Source organism: Symphodus melops (assembly GCF_947650265.1).
Source record: "Symphodus melops genome assembly, chromosome: 14".
NCBI lineage: Eukaryota > Metazoa > Chordata > Actinopteri > Labriformes > Labridae > Symphodus > Symphodus melops.
Genome location: NC_136704.1, coordinates 23,147,206 through 23,163,615, shown reverse-complemented (window position 1 = coordinate 23,163,615; position 16,410 = coordinate 23,147,206). Strand labels below are relative to the sequence as shown.

Sequence of the window (16,410 nt, the reverse complement as noted above, 5' to 3'; positions counted from 1 at the left end):
GAGGAGGGGGTTGCGGCCCACAGAGCTCGTTTAACACATATCTTTTCCTCTGGGTTTGTAGTAGTGATGAAGCAAGCAGTGTGTGTGGGTTTACGAGCATGGATTGGGTAATACAGTGGGCAGAAATTACCCCACTTTATGGAGAACTTAAATACTCAGGGGGACTCTGCCAGACACTGTTAAGCCTCTCCAGGAACATGACCAATAGCACATGTTTTTTAGAGTAACAGGAAAAGGGGGCGGGCTTGTCCAAGCCAACACATAGGTCTTTTTTTTTTTTTTTTTTTTTTTTACAGCTTGATTAGAACTGCTGCGGTTTCTCCAAGAACTCAAGCATTCAGGAATAAAAAAAGATCGAATGCAAAACACTCCTTGCTTGTTTTATAAAGTGAGCCACTCTTTGAGTCGCTCTTGTGTTCCAAAGGTTTGTGAGTGAGTGTGAGTGAGTTTGTCGGTGAAAACCAAAGCAGAGGGCCAGTTTGGACTTCTCAGCCTAAGTGAATCAGACAGAAAGCCTCCTCCCAATGTCAGCCCAAGACCAAAGGACTGAAACTCTATAAACTTGTATTTACGTCATCAAGGGCTTCAAATCCAATCAAACAGCATTTCTGTTGCCAGTAAATTACGAGGCTCAATCCAATAGTCTTACTTCAATCTAAATATCTCAGATCAAAACATAACCAGCTGCTGCCTTCATCTAACACTGCAGACAGTGGAGGAGTATTCAGTATGATGGTCTATGGATAACATGCCGACGTATATTTCACAACACAGTGTTTGCTTTTCACGTTGCATTATCTTTTGAAAATGTCATTACATTGCACTGAGTTACATTATGTTATTGAATGTTATTACGCAAGATTATGTAACCCCATGTTTTACGTTACACCATGTTAGCTACTCTATGTTAGCATCTCGTTGTTACGTTACACCATGTTATCTTCTCCAAGTTAGCTTCTCGTTGTTACGTTACACCATGTTAGCTCCTCCATGTTAGCTTCTCGTTGTTACGTTACACCATGTCAGCTTCTCCAAGTTAGCTTCTCGTTTTTACGTTACACCATGTTAGCTCCTCCATGTTAGCTTCTCGTTGTTACGTTACACCATGTTAGCTCCTCCATGTTAGCTTCTCGTTGTTACGTTACACCATGTTAGCTTCTCCAAGTTAGCTTCTCGTTTTTACGTTACACCATGTTAGCTACTCCATGTTAGCTTCTCGTTGTTACGTTACACCATGTTAGCTTCTCCAAGTTAGCTTCTCGTTTTTACGTTACACCATGTTAGCTACTCCATGTTAGCTTCTCGTTGTTACGTTACACCATGTTAGCTTCTCCAAGTTAGCTTCTCGTTTTTACGTTACACCATGTTAGCTACTCCATGTTAGCTTCTCGTTGTTACGTTACACCATGTTAGCTTCTCCATGTTAGCTTCTCGTTGTTACGTTACACCATGTTAGCTACTCCATGTTAGCGTCTCGTTGTTACGTTACACCATGTTAGCTACTCCATGTTAGCTACTCCATGTTATATTACACTGTTAGCTACTCCATATTACATTGAGCCATGTTAGCGACTCCGATATGCCATGTTACATTACACCGCCTTCATTAATGTAAAAAACACACCTATACGGGTTATGTGGCATCACAGCATCTTTAAGTCAGTCGTTTTATTTGTTAGTTATGGCTGCAGTGTTACAGTTTTTGTTCGGCCTCGATGCACTTGTTGCTGCTTCATTATGAAGTAAAAGACAATTACAGCTGAAAAACTCTGTTGAACCTGCTTTCAGCCTCCTATTTACCAGCTGAAGAGCCAGACAGCTTATTTCCCTGAAGGGAGGGTGGAGGCCAAACAAACTTTAAAAAGGTTCTTGTTTACGAGTTGCTTTGTCAGTCTAATTCATGTGTATGAGACTAGAAGTAAGAGACATTCATACGATGCAATCTCACTGAAATCTTGAACACGCATCAACAATACACTGTCATGTGTGTGAGAGAAGCACTGAGTTACATTCCACTGCTGACCACAGACTGACGGAAATTATGCGCAAAGGGCTCAAAGCTTGTGAGCAAGCTTGTTGTTTTTATCGTGGGAAATCCGGTAGCCTTGCTCGATAAGAGTCAGAGAGTCTGCAGAGAGTCGCAGACCGGGACCTTGGCAGCCTTTTAAAGGGCACTTTCCTGTTCTAAAAAAAAAAAAAACTTTCTGGAAAGGATAGTTCATTCAGAAGTATGAGTAGGATGTCAGTCATAGAGAAAAAGGTTACTTTACTTGACGGCAGTGGCACAGAGGCGTTTGTGTTATTCACTGCCTGTGAATGTGACATGAAAAGTGAGTGCTGCCGGCAGCTGTAACATCAATCAAGAGTCAAACCTTTGATGATTCATACAGATTTTTTACAGTTACGTATGACTTGGCATGAATCTTTAACTCTGCGTTAGCTGTAGAACTACTGAATCAGGCTGATTGCTGCAGCCTCAGAAGGAAATGTTCTGCATTTTGTAGCTGCTGCTGCAAGAAAAGATTTTTATGATTCAATGTGGCATCAACTCACTCGATGCTTCAAACCCGAGTCAAATTTAAAGCATCCTTTCTGATTAACACAGATGATTCTGCCTGACAATTAAAAGTTAATCTCGAGGTTTATTTGCGTTTCACAAACCAATTTCAGAGCCTTGTTTACTCGGAAGGATTCCAACAAGACAGCGACCCACTTTCCATCTAAGGTCTGTTTGCTTCATTAGAAGTGACATGAACAACAGGTCAGCCTTGTTAACCCTGAACGCCCACAGAGTAGTGTTTGCTGTACTCGAAATCCGTCTGTGTCTTTGACTGCTCTCGAGATCACTATCAATAAAGTGGATAAAAGGTAAGAGAAGAAGATTCTGACAACAGGACACAGAAAACAACACAGCTCCTTTTAAGACATGCACCAAACTCCAGAAAATGTTGAAACGCTCAGTTCACCATTGTGCAGGTTTAATTGCATTTTTTTTGAGCAGCCAAGGATGTTTAGGATTTAAAGATATACCACAATACATGTGAAAGGATAAAACAAAACCGTGCAATTTAAAACCTTTTCACATCTTACAAAGAAAAAAAAAATCCTTCAGCCTTTGTTGCATTGCCTTTTGTGCTTTAGGAAGGTCAGCTTATGAGAGAGCAAGGTTCCCAGCAGGTAATCAGAAGTGCTGTGACCTGTGATTAATGCAGTGTCTATTAGAGAGGGAGCACCACAGAAAGAATAATGAGGTGATAACACAGCCAGATTTTTTTTCACTCCTCGTAGAGCTGAGGCAAACACAGAGCCAGGTGGCTGCGAGAAGAAAGTTCACTTTTTTTCTTTGATGAAGGCCAATTTTCCTGATAGTCCCGACTCTGAGCCAAGGCACTTGTTCACATACTACTCAACAGAAAAACACACAGACCACTTGTGAGTTCACAGTAGCTTAACATAGAGAGAGAGAGAGAGAGAGAGAGAGCGATCAAACGAATCAAGATCAACGTTGATAAATTGTCACTAAGCTTCTGTTTTCTCGACTTGTAACACTCTGAGCAAAGTCAAGTAAATGTGTCGTTAAAGTGTCCGCTATCACTTCTTATCTTCTTCGTCTTCTCGGGTTGAGCAGAGAAATTAGTAGATATACTTCAGGTATGCAGATAAAATGACCCTGACCTTGTGCTGCATGAACACAGGTGTGTGTGTGTGTGTGTGTGTGTGTGTGTGTGTGTGTGTGTGTGTGTGTGTGTGTGTGTGTGTGTGTGTGTGTGTGTGTGTGTGTGTGTGTGTGTGTGTGTGTGTGTGTGTGTGTGTGTGTGTGTGTGTGTGTGTGTGTGTGTGTGTGTGTGTGTGTGTGTGTGTGTGTGTGTGTGTGTGTGTGTGTGTGTGTGTGTGTGTGTGTGTGTGTGTGTGTGTGTGTGTGTGTGTGTAGGGTTCCAGCTCACTGAAATGAAGGCTCAGAGGGGCGGTACAAATGGACGAGTTTGCAGACTCATTTGATTCTTGCATGGAATAATCTGAGCCACGTTTACTCTTGTTGTTGTTGTTGGGTATTTTTAAATGTATTTTTAGGCTTGTTTAGTAAATGACATGCGGGAAGGTGGACACTGCCAGGATTCGAACCTGTGTCGCTAGCTTGGAGGACTATAGCCTCCTTACATCGGGCGCTAGCCACGAAGTTACCCGCGGCCTGACATGTAAATGTCTGCCCTCTCATTCAGAAGTGTGACACTCCCCGTGTCCTGCAGGTAGACGTCAGGTCAAAGCTTCATCTCTGGATCACTGGAACCAGCTCAAATCTGTGTTTTAATGTGGCTGCCAAACACTTCCCATGCTTATCACATCCCAGTCTGTGCAGCTTTTCACTTCTTGAATGCAGCTGTGGTGTTGCTGTCTCTCTCCCGCCGGCCTTATAAATCTGCGTCTTTGTCCCTGTGACAAAGGCAGCAAGGACAGCATGGACAGTGTAATCCTTTAGCGCTGGTACAGGCTGAAACACAGCTGAGAGTGCTGCAAAACCAAATGCTCTTTATTTGAAAGACATCCACAGAAAATGGAATCTTTTGTCATCATAATGCTTTTTTAAATCGTTTAAATATAGCCTCGATCAAGGTTGACAGCCTTTTGTAAAAGACGGTTTTGTCAGCACGATTTATTTGATTTTATCCGAGTAGTTTAAATAGGTCAAATTTTGCAACACATCAGGACATCAACTTTTCCTTTTTTTCCCCCCCACCTCCTTTTCCCTGTTTTGTCTTCATCGTGTCCTGTTTTTTTTTTTCTTTTGCAGCTCGGCTCTGCGAGCCCACCTCGCCGTCCTACATTCCTCTAAGAGGGGAGCTTTAAAGGCTCTTGGAGAAAATGAAAAAGTGCGATGTGATGGGTGCTAATCCGTCTTGCTATGACCTTGCTCGTCCTTAAAAAGACGTTGAGCTGAAATGTTGAGGTCCGGGCTGCGGTTTTACTCAGATAATGTGACACGTGCAGAGAATTCATCCGAGAAAAAAGTCCTCTCAATTATTATTTTTTTCCCGATGATTAAAGTCGACTTTCATCGAACAGGGAAAAGAAGATGGTTGATTTGCACATTTTCTGTCCCACGCTCGACTCGTCACGCCGGCTGGTGCCATCTCGCGCTGAGCAAACATACACACACACACAAATGCACACATAATGTCCGAGACGCTGACCTGATTGTGTGTTGCACATGTGACATCCTGGGGCGAGAGAGAGAGAGGGAGAGAAATGTGAGAGACGGTGCAGGTCAGCAAACGGTCAGTATTTCAAGGCCGACAATTTACAAAAGCAGCTGGTTGTTCACTTTGCTTTGATTTTTAATCATCATGTTTGTGTAACTGAAAGGTGGTTTAAACTTTTACATGGATAATTAAAAAGTCCTCATCTAGATGAAAATGATCATCTGAAACTGAATTTGTTTGTTTTTCTAAAATAAGTTCAGATGGTAACATTATGAAGACAAACACTGTGAACAACCTCAAAACCCTGGAAAATATTTTAGTGAGAATACAGATACGAGACTGAGAACCAATCAAGACACACGCATGACAAACAGAATGCAGAGCCCATATGTACACAACAATATTGTCGAGCTCTGTTGGAGAAGATAAGCCATTTAAATGTAATCAACCTCGACAGAGGAGAGTCAGATGTCCATGCAGCGTCGTCCTTGTAGATTCAAAGTTCGTCCAAACACATTTCAGTCCTCGGTCAAGAAATACTCTTCAACGTCACCGTGTGCTTGTGTATAAATGAATTATTCTACCATTTATAGATGGATGTATCATTTGTTGAGTATTTATCATTTGATACCAGCTCAATCCAAACACGATGCTGGAGAGTAAAATAATTTATTAACTGCTGTATTCAGTCATATTGATTAACTCTATCAAACACGGTGACGGTTTCGGGTGAATTTCAGCATCGACACCGAGTTTCATCTCTTTGATCGTCTTTGATGCCAGGAGGAAAAATCTGAGAAAGAAGCCTGAGCTCATTTACATACAGTACAGACACTTAGCAAGTATGTGGTGCAGGTTTCAGACTGCTGGGTGAAGCCTTTTGCTGTACAGAATCTACTTATGAAATATTAATGTGGTGCAGCGTATCCGCTCATCGTGGAGGTATGAGGCGAGAAGCTGACGTGTGGGAGACGAAGCTCCTTTGTCACAGCGAGGTTTGGACCCACACACAGTCTGAGACAAAGACGCGCTTTCATTTAAGAAGCCTCTGCGGAGTGAAAGAGCTGCTCTATACTGTACTATACTGACTCGGCTCATCCTTTCTCCGGCTGACTCGTCACCTTCTCTCTTTATGTGGTAAAATCATCGGCCTTAATCGACATGTAAGAGATCCTCCTCTGAGTCTGGTCAATGAAACCGTAAACACTGAAGGTCTGACCAGTGTCGGAGCGCCGATAGCCTCAGCGGTCAGGTCGAGGCGACAGTTGAATCTGATCTGTTCCTTTCCTGTGTGTCATCCCTCGCTCTCTCCTCCCTCCAGCCCAAAAAAGGCCCAAAAAGTCACTTTGAATAAAAAACAAAAAAGGTCCGACCCATGTTAAAGAGGAATGATTTGGAAAGTTAAGATTAAAGTCTACACTCGTTGGTATCAGGTTTTATAACTTCAATAGTTGTGATTAATCGTGTTTGAAATCTTAATTTTGCATTTAAAAATACAAAATGATTCAGCTGTTATTTTTCTTTTTTTTCTTCACCTTCAGCCGTGGGTATTTTACTTGATGTTTGAAACGAAACGTGCTTTTATTTTGAAATTTAAAAAAATAAAAGATTTTTAATGTTTTTAAATGACTAAAATTTGTGTGGCAGAATTCTTGGAAGGATTTTAGAGGACGGCAGAAATACAACCAAATATTGAGCTCTTCCCTTTTACAGCGTGAAAATGTGCCATAACTTCATTTAGAGTAATATACAGTGTGCATTTTTTATTTTTTTTAGTCATTGCAAAGTGACGTTTCTGTTAACATATTGTGGATTTCACTCGGAGTACTCGATCGCCGCTCTGCAGGAGAGCGAAGGCTTTAGTGTGGTGGAGGCGTGGCCAAAAAAAAGCAGTTTATTTTGGTTTCATGCTGGTGCTCGAGGGCGACATCTACTGGATTAAAAAAAAGTTGCACATTCCTCCTTTAACAGTGAAACGTATCACTCACTGTGACCGTCCGTTTGGCAGAAGATCTTCTCTCAGAAATGAGATGATCTTGTTTCCTTTCTGTCTGTTATTTTCAGAAGCAGCTCAAAGCTTCTCCCAGGAGCTCAAGCATTAGTTTCCAAACAGAAGTATTGTGTTCAGCTCACAGAATCGTGTGAGTGAGCTCAGGAAAACATGGAGCGTGTATACATGTGGCGGTAACGAGAGGATCCAGTTTAACCCGCCTCAGATGTAGAGCAAACAAACAGCAGAATAGAAGTCTCTCCCTCAATCCCTCTCCACACCCTAAACCCACCTCCCTTCAACCAGCCAATCACAGGCGAGCATGTGTGTGCTGTGTACGAGTCTCACACTACCGCGACCGTGCAACATGCCCCTGGGACGTGGACGCTGGGACTGGGGACTCGAGTGTTTCCCAACATCAGGCGGAAAATAAACAACGGGGGGGGAGGGGTCAGACATTTCCTCGTGGTAGATATGGATGTGCAGGAATCACCTCAGCCTGCATGAGGATTGAGCTCTGTAATACCTTTTTAATCAGATTATCACCTTTTGTTGAGCGAGTGTAAAGTGGGATTAAACGTCTTATCGTCGCCTGCAGTGAGCTTCACAGCTGCAATACAAAAAAAAAAACTCACACTGACCTAAAACACATCAGGGATGTTTTTTTCTGTTTTTCCTTCAGGCTGTCGAATTTCAAGAAAACGTCACCGGCACAGAATAAAATCAGAATATTAATCGTCGGCTCTTGCGGTTGTTGTTGTTTTTTGTGTGTTTGTGAGCCTCCTCCTGTGCAGCCAGCCGGATACAGAAAGACGTTTTATTTATTTATTTTTTTTAAACTCCATTCATTCCCGATCCTCGACAGATGAAGTCATAAAGCGTGGCACAAGTGGAGCTCTGTAGAGTGCCTCACTGGTCACTGGCCTTAAGCTGTAAGAAGTAGTAATTAAGGGGTAAATAATAGTGGTTCAGTCACAACCCTGTCATCAAGCTGCATGTGTGTTCCCAGCTGAGACGCCAGCTGACGTTTACAGACCACAGACAGGATGATGACGGTGATCACAGAGAGCTGCTTATTCACCCTGATGCCTTAATCCTCCAAATTTGACATTTATCTGCGATGAATGATGAGCATTCGGACTCCCATGAGAGCCGAGGATCCGAAGTGGATGAGCTGTGTTTATATTAGATTAAACAACGGGAAATAAAAGCAGCTCGGGTTTTAAAAACAGTAATATGTTTCAGATTTATGGTGGAGCTGTGGGAAACAGATTTTATGGTCTGTTTTTCAAATGACTTTAACCTGTTGAACCCAAGCCACAACTTCCTGTGTTGAAAATGAGGAAGAGAGAGAGAGAGTGGGGAGCGGCGTGCCAAAAGTCGTATTTGAATCACCCGTCTCGAAGGACTGCACGCTCCAACCACTGGGCCACCGTCACCTCCCAGAAAATAGACAAATGTAGTGAAACATAACTGCATTTTAAGAGAAGAGGCTTCTGCAGAGTTTAAGTGGATTTCTGCAGCAAGAACAATAAAAGCTCTCAAATTCAACATCAAGCTATTTTTCTTGGAGTCTGGTGAAAATAGTTCTGCCTCTTATAAACAGTCGTTTCACCTCTAATGAGGATATTTTAATTTGGCAGATTGAGACCAGGATCTCCTGTAGCTTTAAAAGGGATTACTTTATTGATCGTCGTCAGGGGATCCTAGAGAGGTCACATCAGGTCCGTGGACTGATGAGGACTTTGTGCTGCATTGTCAGATTTCAGTGTGACACGAGTAAAAAGTTTGTTTAAGAGATTGTCTTGATTTGTAAATTGTGCCGATTCACCGTTTCTTTCACTACATGTGAGGTGATAAGGATCGATGTCAAACCAGCAACAGACTTTGAACCTTTTTTTTTTTTTTAGTATCAGGAGGTGAAATCAGGTGAACCTCGCTGAGTGAGCAATATCCTTTGATGAAAACCCCCCCCCACCCCCTCAATTTAGAAAACTGCTGCTGCAGCCTCGAGCTGTCTTCCTCTGTCAGATTAAAGACGGTGCCTCTTCACTTCACTTCCCTGTAGTCCTCTCTTCATCCCTCTGTCTCTCACTTCTCCCACTAATCCGTCGCTTTCTCTCTTTTCACGCCGGCGGCTGCTCCTCCTGTCGCTCCGCTTGTTTTCATCATTATGTCGACGTTGGCTGCCAACACGTTATTAAAAAAGCAGCAGTCCAGGGAACGAGCTCCCATCAGTCCAAAGTGACGTCTTCTCATGTGTGAATGGCTTTTAAACAGACACGAGGCCTCAGAGAGTAGATTCAACTTTTCATTAATGTTGTTGTCAGATTCCTAAAATGGATTATTTAGAAGATATTTTCGTTGCAAAGAGGTGACTTGTAGTCATTTTAGACCGTGTGTGTGTTATCTGTGTTTCTGTAAACGCCTTGCTGCTTCACAGCTGGGCCGGCCTAACTCCTCTTTATTTATTTCTCCTTTTTTCGTGCTTATTTGTTTCTTTCATGATACCACAGATAATTATCAGCCAACTCTGCCCTCTTACTTTGGGTGTAAACCTCTTTTGGCTCATGCTTCCTGTTTGGAGCTCAAATAAGAATAAATAAATAAGACTGTTGTGGTTAACCTGAGTTCTCTCTGTGTACGTGTCCGCCCCCTGCAGGTCAGCCAAGGTAATGTCCCCGGCGTGGAAAGTGCGTCTCTGGCCATGGACACGGAGGAAGGCGTGGAGGTGGTGTGGAACGAGGTTCTCTTCTCGGACAAGAAAGTCTTCAAAGCGCAGGAGGTAAAGTGAGATGTTATCGTAGAGATGGGACCACGGAGGGAGACGAAATAAAACAATAATGGCCATTGCAATCGAATCCTCCTTTGATGGTTTTGTCTGCAGCTGAGCAGATTTGAAATGAGATTTGTTTTAATCCAGTTGTCTCGGCTCATCAGAGACAAATAATGGATAAATCTTTTTTTTTTTTTTTTTTACATCACTCCAGCTTTTTTTGTCTCGTTGTATTTTTGTTTGCTTAAGAGCTGCAACATATTCTGCCATGTTTTCCAAACACCAGGACCTTGATTTGAAATGCTCAACGATGACGTTCCTTTCTCAATGGTTTAACTTTGATTGTTGTTTCGAGTAAAAACAGTAAACTGACTTGAGCGCGTGCAGAACAAAAAAAGGCTTCATATGCGTTGAGATGTTTGACAGTAGAGAGTCTAAACTGGAGAGAGAGAGAGAGAGAGAGGCGGGAACCTGAGCCGCCCGCTTGGATGACTTCAGCTTCTGTACAGTGGACAGAAAGAGGACTTTTTAAACTTCACTAATATTTTGACAATATTTCGGTTTATGCATGCCTGCTGAAAGTTGCAGTTGGACTTTATTTTTTGTTGCTGCGGAATTGAAACAGTTTTGGGGTTTTTTAAACATTGATTTTATTTTATTTATTTATTTTTTACAAGGATGATAGTGACATTTGAAAATCTGGTATTGTGACAACCCTGCGACAGGCAGCATTATAATCCACACAAACTTTTATGTGAGACATTTATTGAAAGACCTTTTCCGTGTGTAGGTCATTCCAGATGTGTTTGTTCACCACCTTATTTGCCTCTATGAAGGTTTATTCTCTGATGGGCCCACTGCCCAACAGAAATGTAGTTTTGCTTATGTAAACTATGTAATCTGAATTTTTTACAATCCGTGATGGAAAGATGAGAACTTCCTCTGACGTGTTTTTTTTTTTTTCTTCTTCTGTGTTTTTTAGGAAAAGATCAAGGAGATGTTTGAGAACCTGATGCAGGTCGAACACCCGAACATCGTCAAGTTTCACAAATACTGGCTGGACATGAAGGAGACCCAGGCGCGAGTACGACATCGACTTTTTACTCCTTTTCTTTTTTTAAATTTTTTCTTTCCGCCTCATTCCCATCCTTCCTGAATAAACCGAACTCGCCCCTCCGCCTGTGTCCCGCAGGTCATCTTCATCACGGAGTACATGTCGTCGGGCAGCCTCAAACAGTTTCTGAAGAAAACGAAGAAGAACCACAAGACGATGAATGTGAAGGTCGGTGTTTGGGTCACACTCCGTCTGTTCTGTGGTGGTAGCTCAGAGTACTGCAGTCAGATCCTCATTCACATCCATATTCCCGCAGGATTAGAGATTATGTAACCAGACAGTGCTAATGGCTTAGTCTTCCTCACCATATGTATTATCCTCACATTTTTTTTAAATCTCTTCTTGTCTTTCCTGTTTCTGCTGATTTCCTTCGATAATGCAGAACTCTAAATATCAAGTAACAGATGCAATAACAGTCCTGAGGTTTCATGTGACACCCCTGTGTATATATATAATCTCCCATGGCCTCAGTGGAGGTACATTTGTGTCCTAAGAGGAATCATGTTGCTCTGTTGCACCATATTTTAGGCCTGGAAGAGATGGTGCACCCAGATTCTCTCCGCCCTCAGGTACTGATTGATTCCTTCCCCCAGGATTATAATCATGACAGATTATCTGTCGTCACTTTCGTCCACATTAAGCAGGTGTTTCATGCTTTTTTCTGGCAGCTACCTGCACTCCTGTGACCCACCGATAATCCACGGCAACCTGACTTGCGACACCATCTTCATCCAGCACAACGGCCTCATCAAGATCGGCTCAGGTCTGCTCCCTGCTGGGCTTTTTGTGTTACTACAGCTGGTTTTTGCCCCTCATGTTGCAGACTGTGGAGGAGTGTTGTGGCTTTCTAGATTACATTTTCACCCCTGCAGTTTAACGTAACGCAATCTCAATTATGCTTAATTTTCTTTCCACAGTTTGGCATCGGCTTTTTGTAAATGGTAAGAACTGGATAACATTGTGGTGGACGTTGTCGTGATCAGTGTCATTATCCGCAGGTCGTTTTATTCCAGGCTGAGCTGCCCGTGTTTTCTGTCTCTTTGTACTCAGTGTTTCCAGATGCCAGCGTGCACGGTAAAGGGAGGCAACATCGCGATGAGCAGAGGAATCTGCATTTTTTCGCTCCGGAATATGGAGGTAAATTTGATTCAGCTTTCAGTGTGTTGCTTTCAAAGTCTTCTTTCTTTCTTTTTTAACTGAGCCGAGTGAAAAGCCTGCCGCTCCCACCTTAGTGTTTAAAGCTCCTGTGAGGATTTTTTATCTGATTTATAAATTAGTCCAAACTTAATCCTCATGCCTCTGAATAATCAAAAAAAAGCAAATCATACCATCAGCGACTTGGCAGATTATTTATATAATTTGCTGCGGTGGGTAGGTGTCAGAAGAAATTATTGACGGCAGCTGCTGGAGCAGATTTTCCACATCATAGATCCTCGAGTCGTGATACATCTGACTTTTAAAGATAGATAGATAGATAGATAGATAGATAGATAGATAGATAGATAGATAGATAGATAGATAGATAGATAGATAGATACTTTATTGATCCCGAGGGAAATTCAAGAAAAGAAAGCAGTGTGAGATTGTTTTGGTTAGAAAACAAATGACGAATCAACAAATCGATGAGATGGACAGTGTTGTCCACAAGGGGCGCCATAGTCGATGCAAACCAAAGTTTCCCACAGGAGCTTTAGCCGTCTGTGATTGGTCAAATACAGAGAGTAACGCACACCAATGCATGTTATTAGTTTAAGTCCTTTCTTACAGATTTTTATGTTTGAGAAATAATGAGGTAGAAGTCAGGATTATTGGAGCCCCAGTAAAACAAATAAGCCTCAAACACATGAATGTTTTTAAAAAAGTGAGAATACTTGAGCTGCCCTTTGGTGCCATGTAAAGCTGATCCACTGCAAAGACTTAACGATGGCTCCTTTTCATCTTTTCCCCGACTCTTCTTCTTCTTGCCGTGTGTCTCACGTCCTTTCTGCGTCTCCTTCTCCGTTTGCAGCCGGTGAGGATGATTACGCCATAGACATTTTCTCCTTCGGCATCTGTGCTCTCGAGGTGAGAGAAACCGACGTGTAAATTCTCCCACTTTGTCTTTCAACGTGTGATTGTGTGAACGGAATAATTTGCCCCTCCGCAGATGGCGGTTTTAGAGATCCAGGCCAACGGAGATACCGCCGTGTCCAAGGAGGCCATCATCAATGCAGGTCAATCTCTGGAAGATCCTCTCATGAGAGTGAGTGTCAAAAATACTTCATGTCCTAAATAAACAGAGCGGTACGACGGAGGAGATAAAGACCCACTGTCCCACATTATTCCTCTGTTAACACACGCCTACATACACCACCTTGCTCCTGGGTTTATTTCTCACCTCATGCAGAGACTTTTTTTTTTTTTTTTAATTTACACATGCAAAGGTGCAAATCCAGAGATGCTCAGTAGACGTCATTCAGCCACACGCTGGACTCAGTCTCTTGTTGCTTTTCTGCAGGAGTTCACTCAGTCCTGTTTGCGTCAGGAAGCCAAGCTCCGTCCCACAGCTCACGACCTTCTCTTCCATCGAGTCCTGTTCGAGGTCCACTCCCTCAAACTGCTCGCCGCCCACTGCCTCATCAACAACCAGTGTGAGTTTCTCACCTCCACACTCCAGCAGACCACAGCGAGGTCGCTCCGTCTCTCTTACATTATGTCCCTGTGAAGCCGTTTGAGAAACAGCACGAAGAGTTTCTGTTTATTGAAGTTCTGCATTAAAATCAATGATTCTCTGGATGCTACAAAAACAAATACAAATGATTTATTTTTTTGTGACTGAATTGCATGGTTGTAATTTTTCCACTGTATCACGATACGATCCTTATCGTGATAAACATGGATTTTGGGGATGATGTCCAGCAGATTAAGATGATTTTGTAAAGATGGGTTTGTTAAAATTGTGACTTTTTAATGGTTAGAATGGTTCATTCTTTTCCACAGTTAAATACATTGTCATGGTACAAAACATTTATACATTACATATATATTAAATACGTCACCTAATGTCCAATTCTGTAGACTTGCTTCCAGAAAACTGCGTGGAGGAGAAAACCAAATCCTTCGACCCCAACGCTGTCATGGCGGAGATCAAACACGAAGACAGACCGGGAGTCCAGCTCAAGTAAAATCACGCACGAGTTCCTCACACAGTAACTTTGGATCTCCTGAAACATGTCGGCCACAGACCTCTTCATGCTCTCTGTCTTTGTGTGTCTTGGCGTCCTGTAGATATTCCCACGTGTCGCCTTTAGAACTCGACAAGTTTCTGGAAGATGTCAAGTAAGTTAAACAACGTGATATTAATCATTGTGAATCAACAGCACGCACCAAGTTCAACATAATATCCTCTCTCGCTCTCTTTATTTCTCTCTCTCTCTCCCTCTCTCTCTTTCTCCCCCCGCCTCTCTCTCCCTCTCTCTCTCTTTATCCCCCCCCCCCCCCCCCCCCCCCCCTCTCTCTCTCTCTCGTGTTTCAGGAACGGGATTTACCCTTTGATGAACTTTGCCTCGTCTCGGCCCCATCCCGTCCCCCGAGCGCTCTCGCTGTCTCAGGAGCAAGTGGAGACGGTCAAAACGCCGACACCTGAACCCCAGGAGACGGAAACAAGAAAGGTTTAACTTTAATTTTTTTGGATGAGCTGCAGACAGCCAGCGAGCAGGTGCGCAGAGGTTATGGCGTATGAAACACTGCTGCAGGATTGAAATGAGCTTCACAAAGCTGCTTCATATTCTTGTTTCAGCTGCTGAGTTAGCGTCACTGTGACTTCTGAGACGTCCTATAAAGCGTCATACTCTGCTTCCTGTTCCTCCAGTCCGACCGTGAAAAACAACTCAGTAATATTAAAAGGGGGAGATTCAGTTCTTATATATATATATATTTTTTTAAGATTTAATTTTGTGCTTTTTTTGTGCTTTATTGGAGGAATAGGAAAGTGGACAGAGACGGGAATCAGAGGGAGAGACGGTGTATGTGTGAAGGGGGTCTTTACATCCTCTATCTGTTCGTTTACACACGTCTAATATTTTATATAAATGATTATGTGATGCTGGAGTGGGTAACGTGTCCATGTAGTTAACACATTACAAACCTTCATTGGGTTTTTTTTATTATCATTTTTAGACGTGTTTGTCAAACATGTGTGAAATAAGTTGTTTATGTAAAATATCCGTCTCTGTTGTGTCTTCAGGTTGTCCAGATGCACTGTAATCTGGAGTCAAATGACGAAGGGACCAAAACTCATGTGAGTCACACAGTACTGCAGGTACTTTGCCCATTTTAGTTTAAACTCTTCTGCTGGGCTCGATCGTATGACAGTGGTCGTTATGAACGAACCCTGTTTTTAACACGACTGTTTGTGATCTCTCCGCAGCTCTCTTTGTTTCTGAAGATGGAGGACAAACTTCACAGGCAGCTCAGTTGTGACATCCTTCCGAGTAAGAATAAGACGTGCATTACTCCACATTTTTCTTAATGATATGAGAGCAGTTATCAGGTCAACAGGTGTTGCAGCGATGGAAGCGGGCAGTGGAACTGCTTCAGATAGAAGTGATTGTACCCGAGCTAAAAAGCCTCTGCATGTTTCTAATAAGCTCCAGCAGCAGAAAGCTGCTCAAACTAGGATCAATGTTGGAGATGCTTTTGAAACATGGAGAGAGGTTAGAACGCAGAAAGCTTTACAGACCCATGCAGAGCTGGCTAAACACTGAAGCTACAGTGTCCACCACATGCAGAGCTGGCTAAACACTGAAGCTACAGTGTCCACCACATGCAGAGCTGGCTAAACACTGAAGCTACAGTGTCCACCACATGCAGAGCTGGCTAAACACTGAAGCTACAGTGTCCACCACATGCAGAGCTGGCTAAACACTGAAGCTACAGTGTCCACCACATGGTGACCTGTGTGAGAGGAGGGGGGAAGACAGCTCTCTGTGATGTTTAGAGTTTAGACTGCAGTACCCATTTTAAACACTAGATGTCACAGTTACATACTGCTCCTTTGACAGCAGCAGCAAAGCACCAAATCAGGCTGAAGATACTCAAACAATAATTCTTAGTTGGATATGTAGATATGTTGCAGATATGTTGGTTTTATTTTGGATTTGGTGTTTTTATAGGTTTTGTTAACAATAATTAAAAAAGGAGGAAAATAACCCTTATAAAAATACTCTCTATATTAAAAAGATTAAAATATTTTCTGTGAAACTTTCAGCCGACACCTCTAAAGACCTCGCCAGTGAGCTTGTTCACTACGCCTTCATAACTGAGGTACAGATTAAACCCTTTTTGATTTTTT

At 42.6% G+C, this 16,410-nt stretch overlaps 1 protein-coding gene across 2 annotated transcripts in view; it reads left to right on the top strand.

The window, feature by feature from the left end:
• nrbp2b (nuclear receptor binding protein 2b) overlaps positions 1–16,410 on the top strand; it is a 31,412-nt gene that overhangs the window by 12,676 nt on the left and 2,326 nt on the right. Inside the window, exons 2-17 of one of the 2 annotated variants that reach the window (XM_079360935.1) lie at positions 9,851–9,973; positions 10,947–11,048; positions 11,157–11,246; positions 11,607–11,647; positions 11,747–11,841; positions 11,996–12,019; positions 12,129–12,215; positions 13,087–13,142; positions 13,225–13,320; positions 13,576–13,708; positions 14,136–14,238; positions 14,346–14,396; positions 14,593–14,728; positions 15,304–15,378; positions 15,487–15,550; positions 16,327–16,382. In XM_079360935.1, the coding sequence (XP_079217061.1) occupies positions 9,851–9,973; positions 10,947–11,048; positions 11,157–11,246; positions 11,607–11,647; positions 11,747–11,841; positions 11,996–12,019; positions 12,129–12,215; positions 13,087–13,142; positions 13,225–13,320; positions 13,576–13,708; positions 14,136–14,238; positions 14,346–14,396; positions 14,593–14,728; positions 15,304–15,378; positions 15,487–15,550; positions 16,327–16,382 (1,332 nt within the window). The remainder of the gene's footprint in view (positions 1–9,850; positions 9,974–10,946; positions 11,049–11,156; positions 11,247–11,606; positions 11,648–11,746; positions 11,842–11,995; positions 12,020–12,128; positions 12,216–13,086; positions 13,143–13,224; positions 13,321–13,575; positions 13,709–14,135; positions 14,239–14,345; positions 14,397–14,592; positions 14,729–15,303; positions 15,379–15,486; positions 15,551–16,326; positions 16,383–16,410) is intronic. The other variant, XM_079360936.1, reaches the window with a different exon arrangement.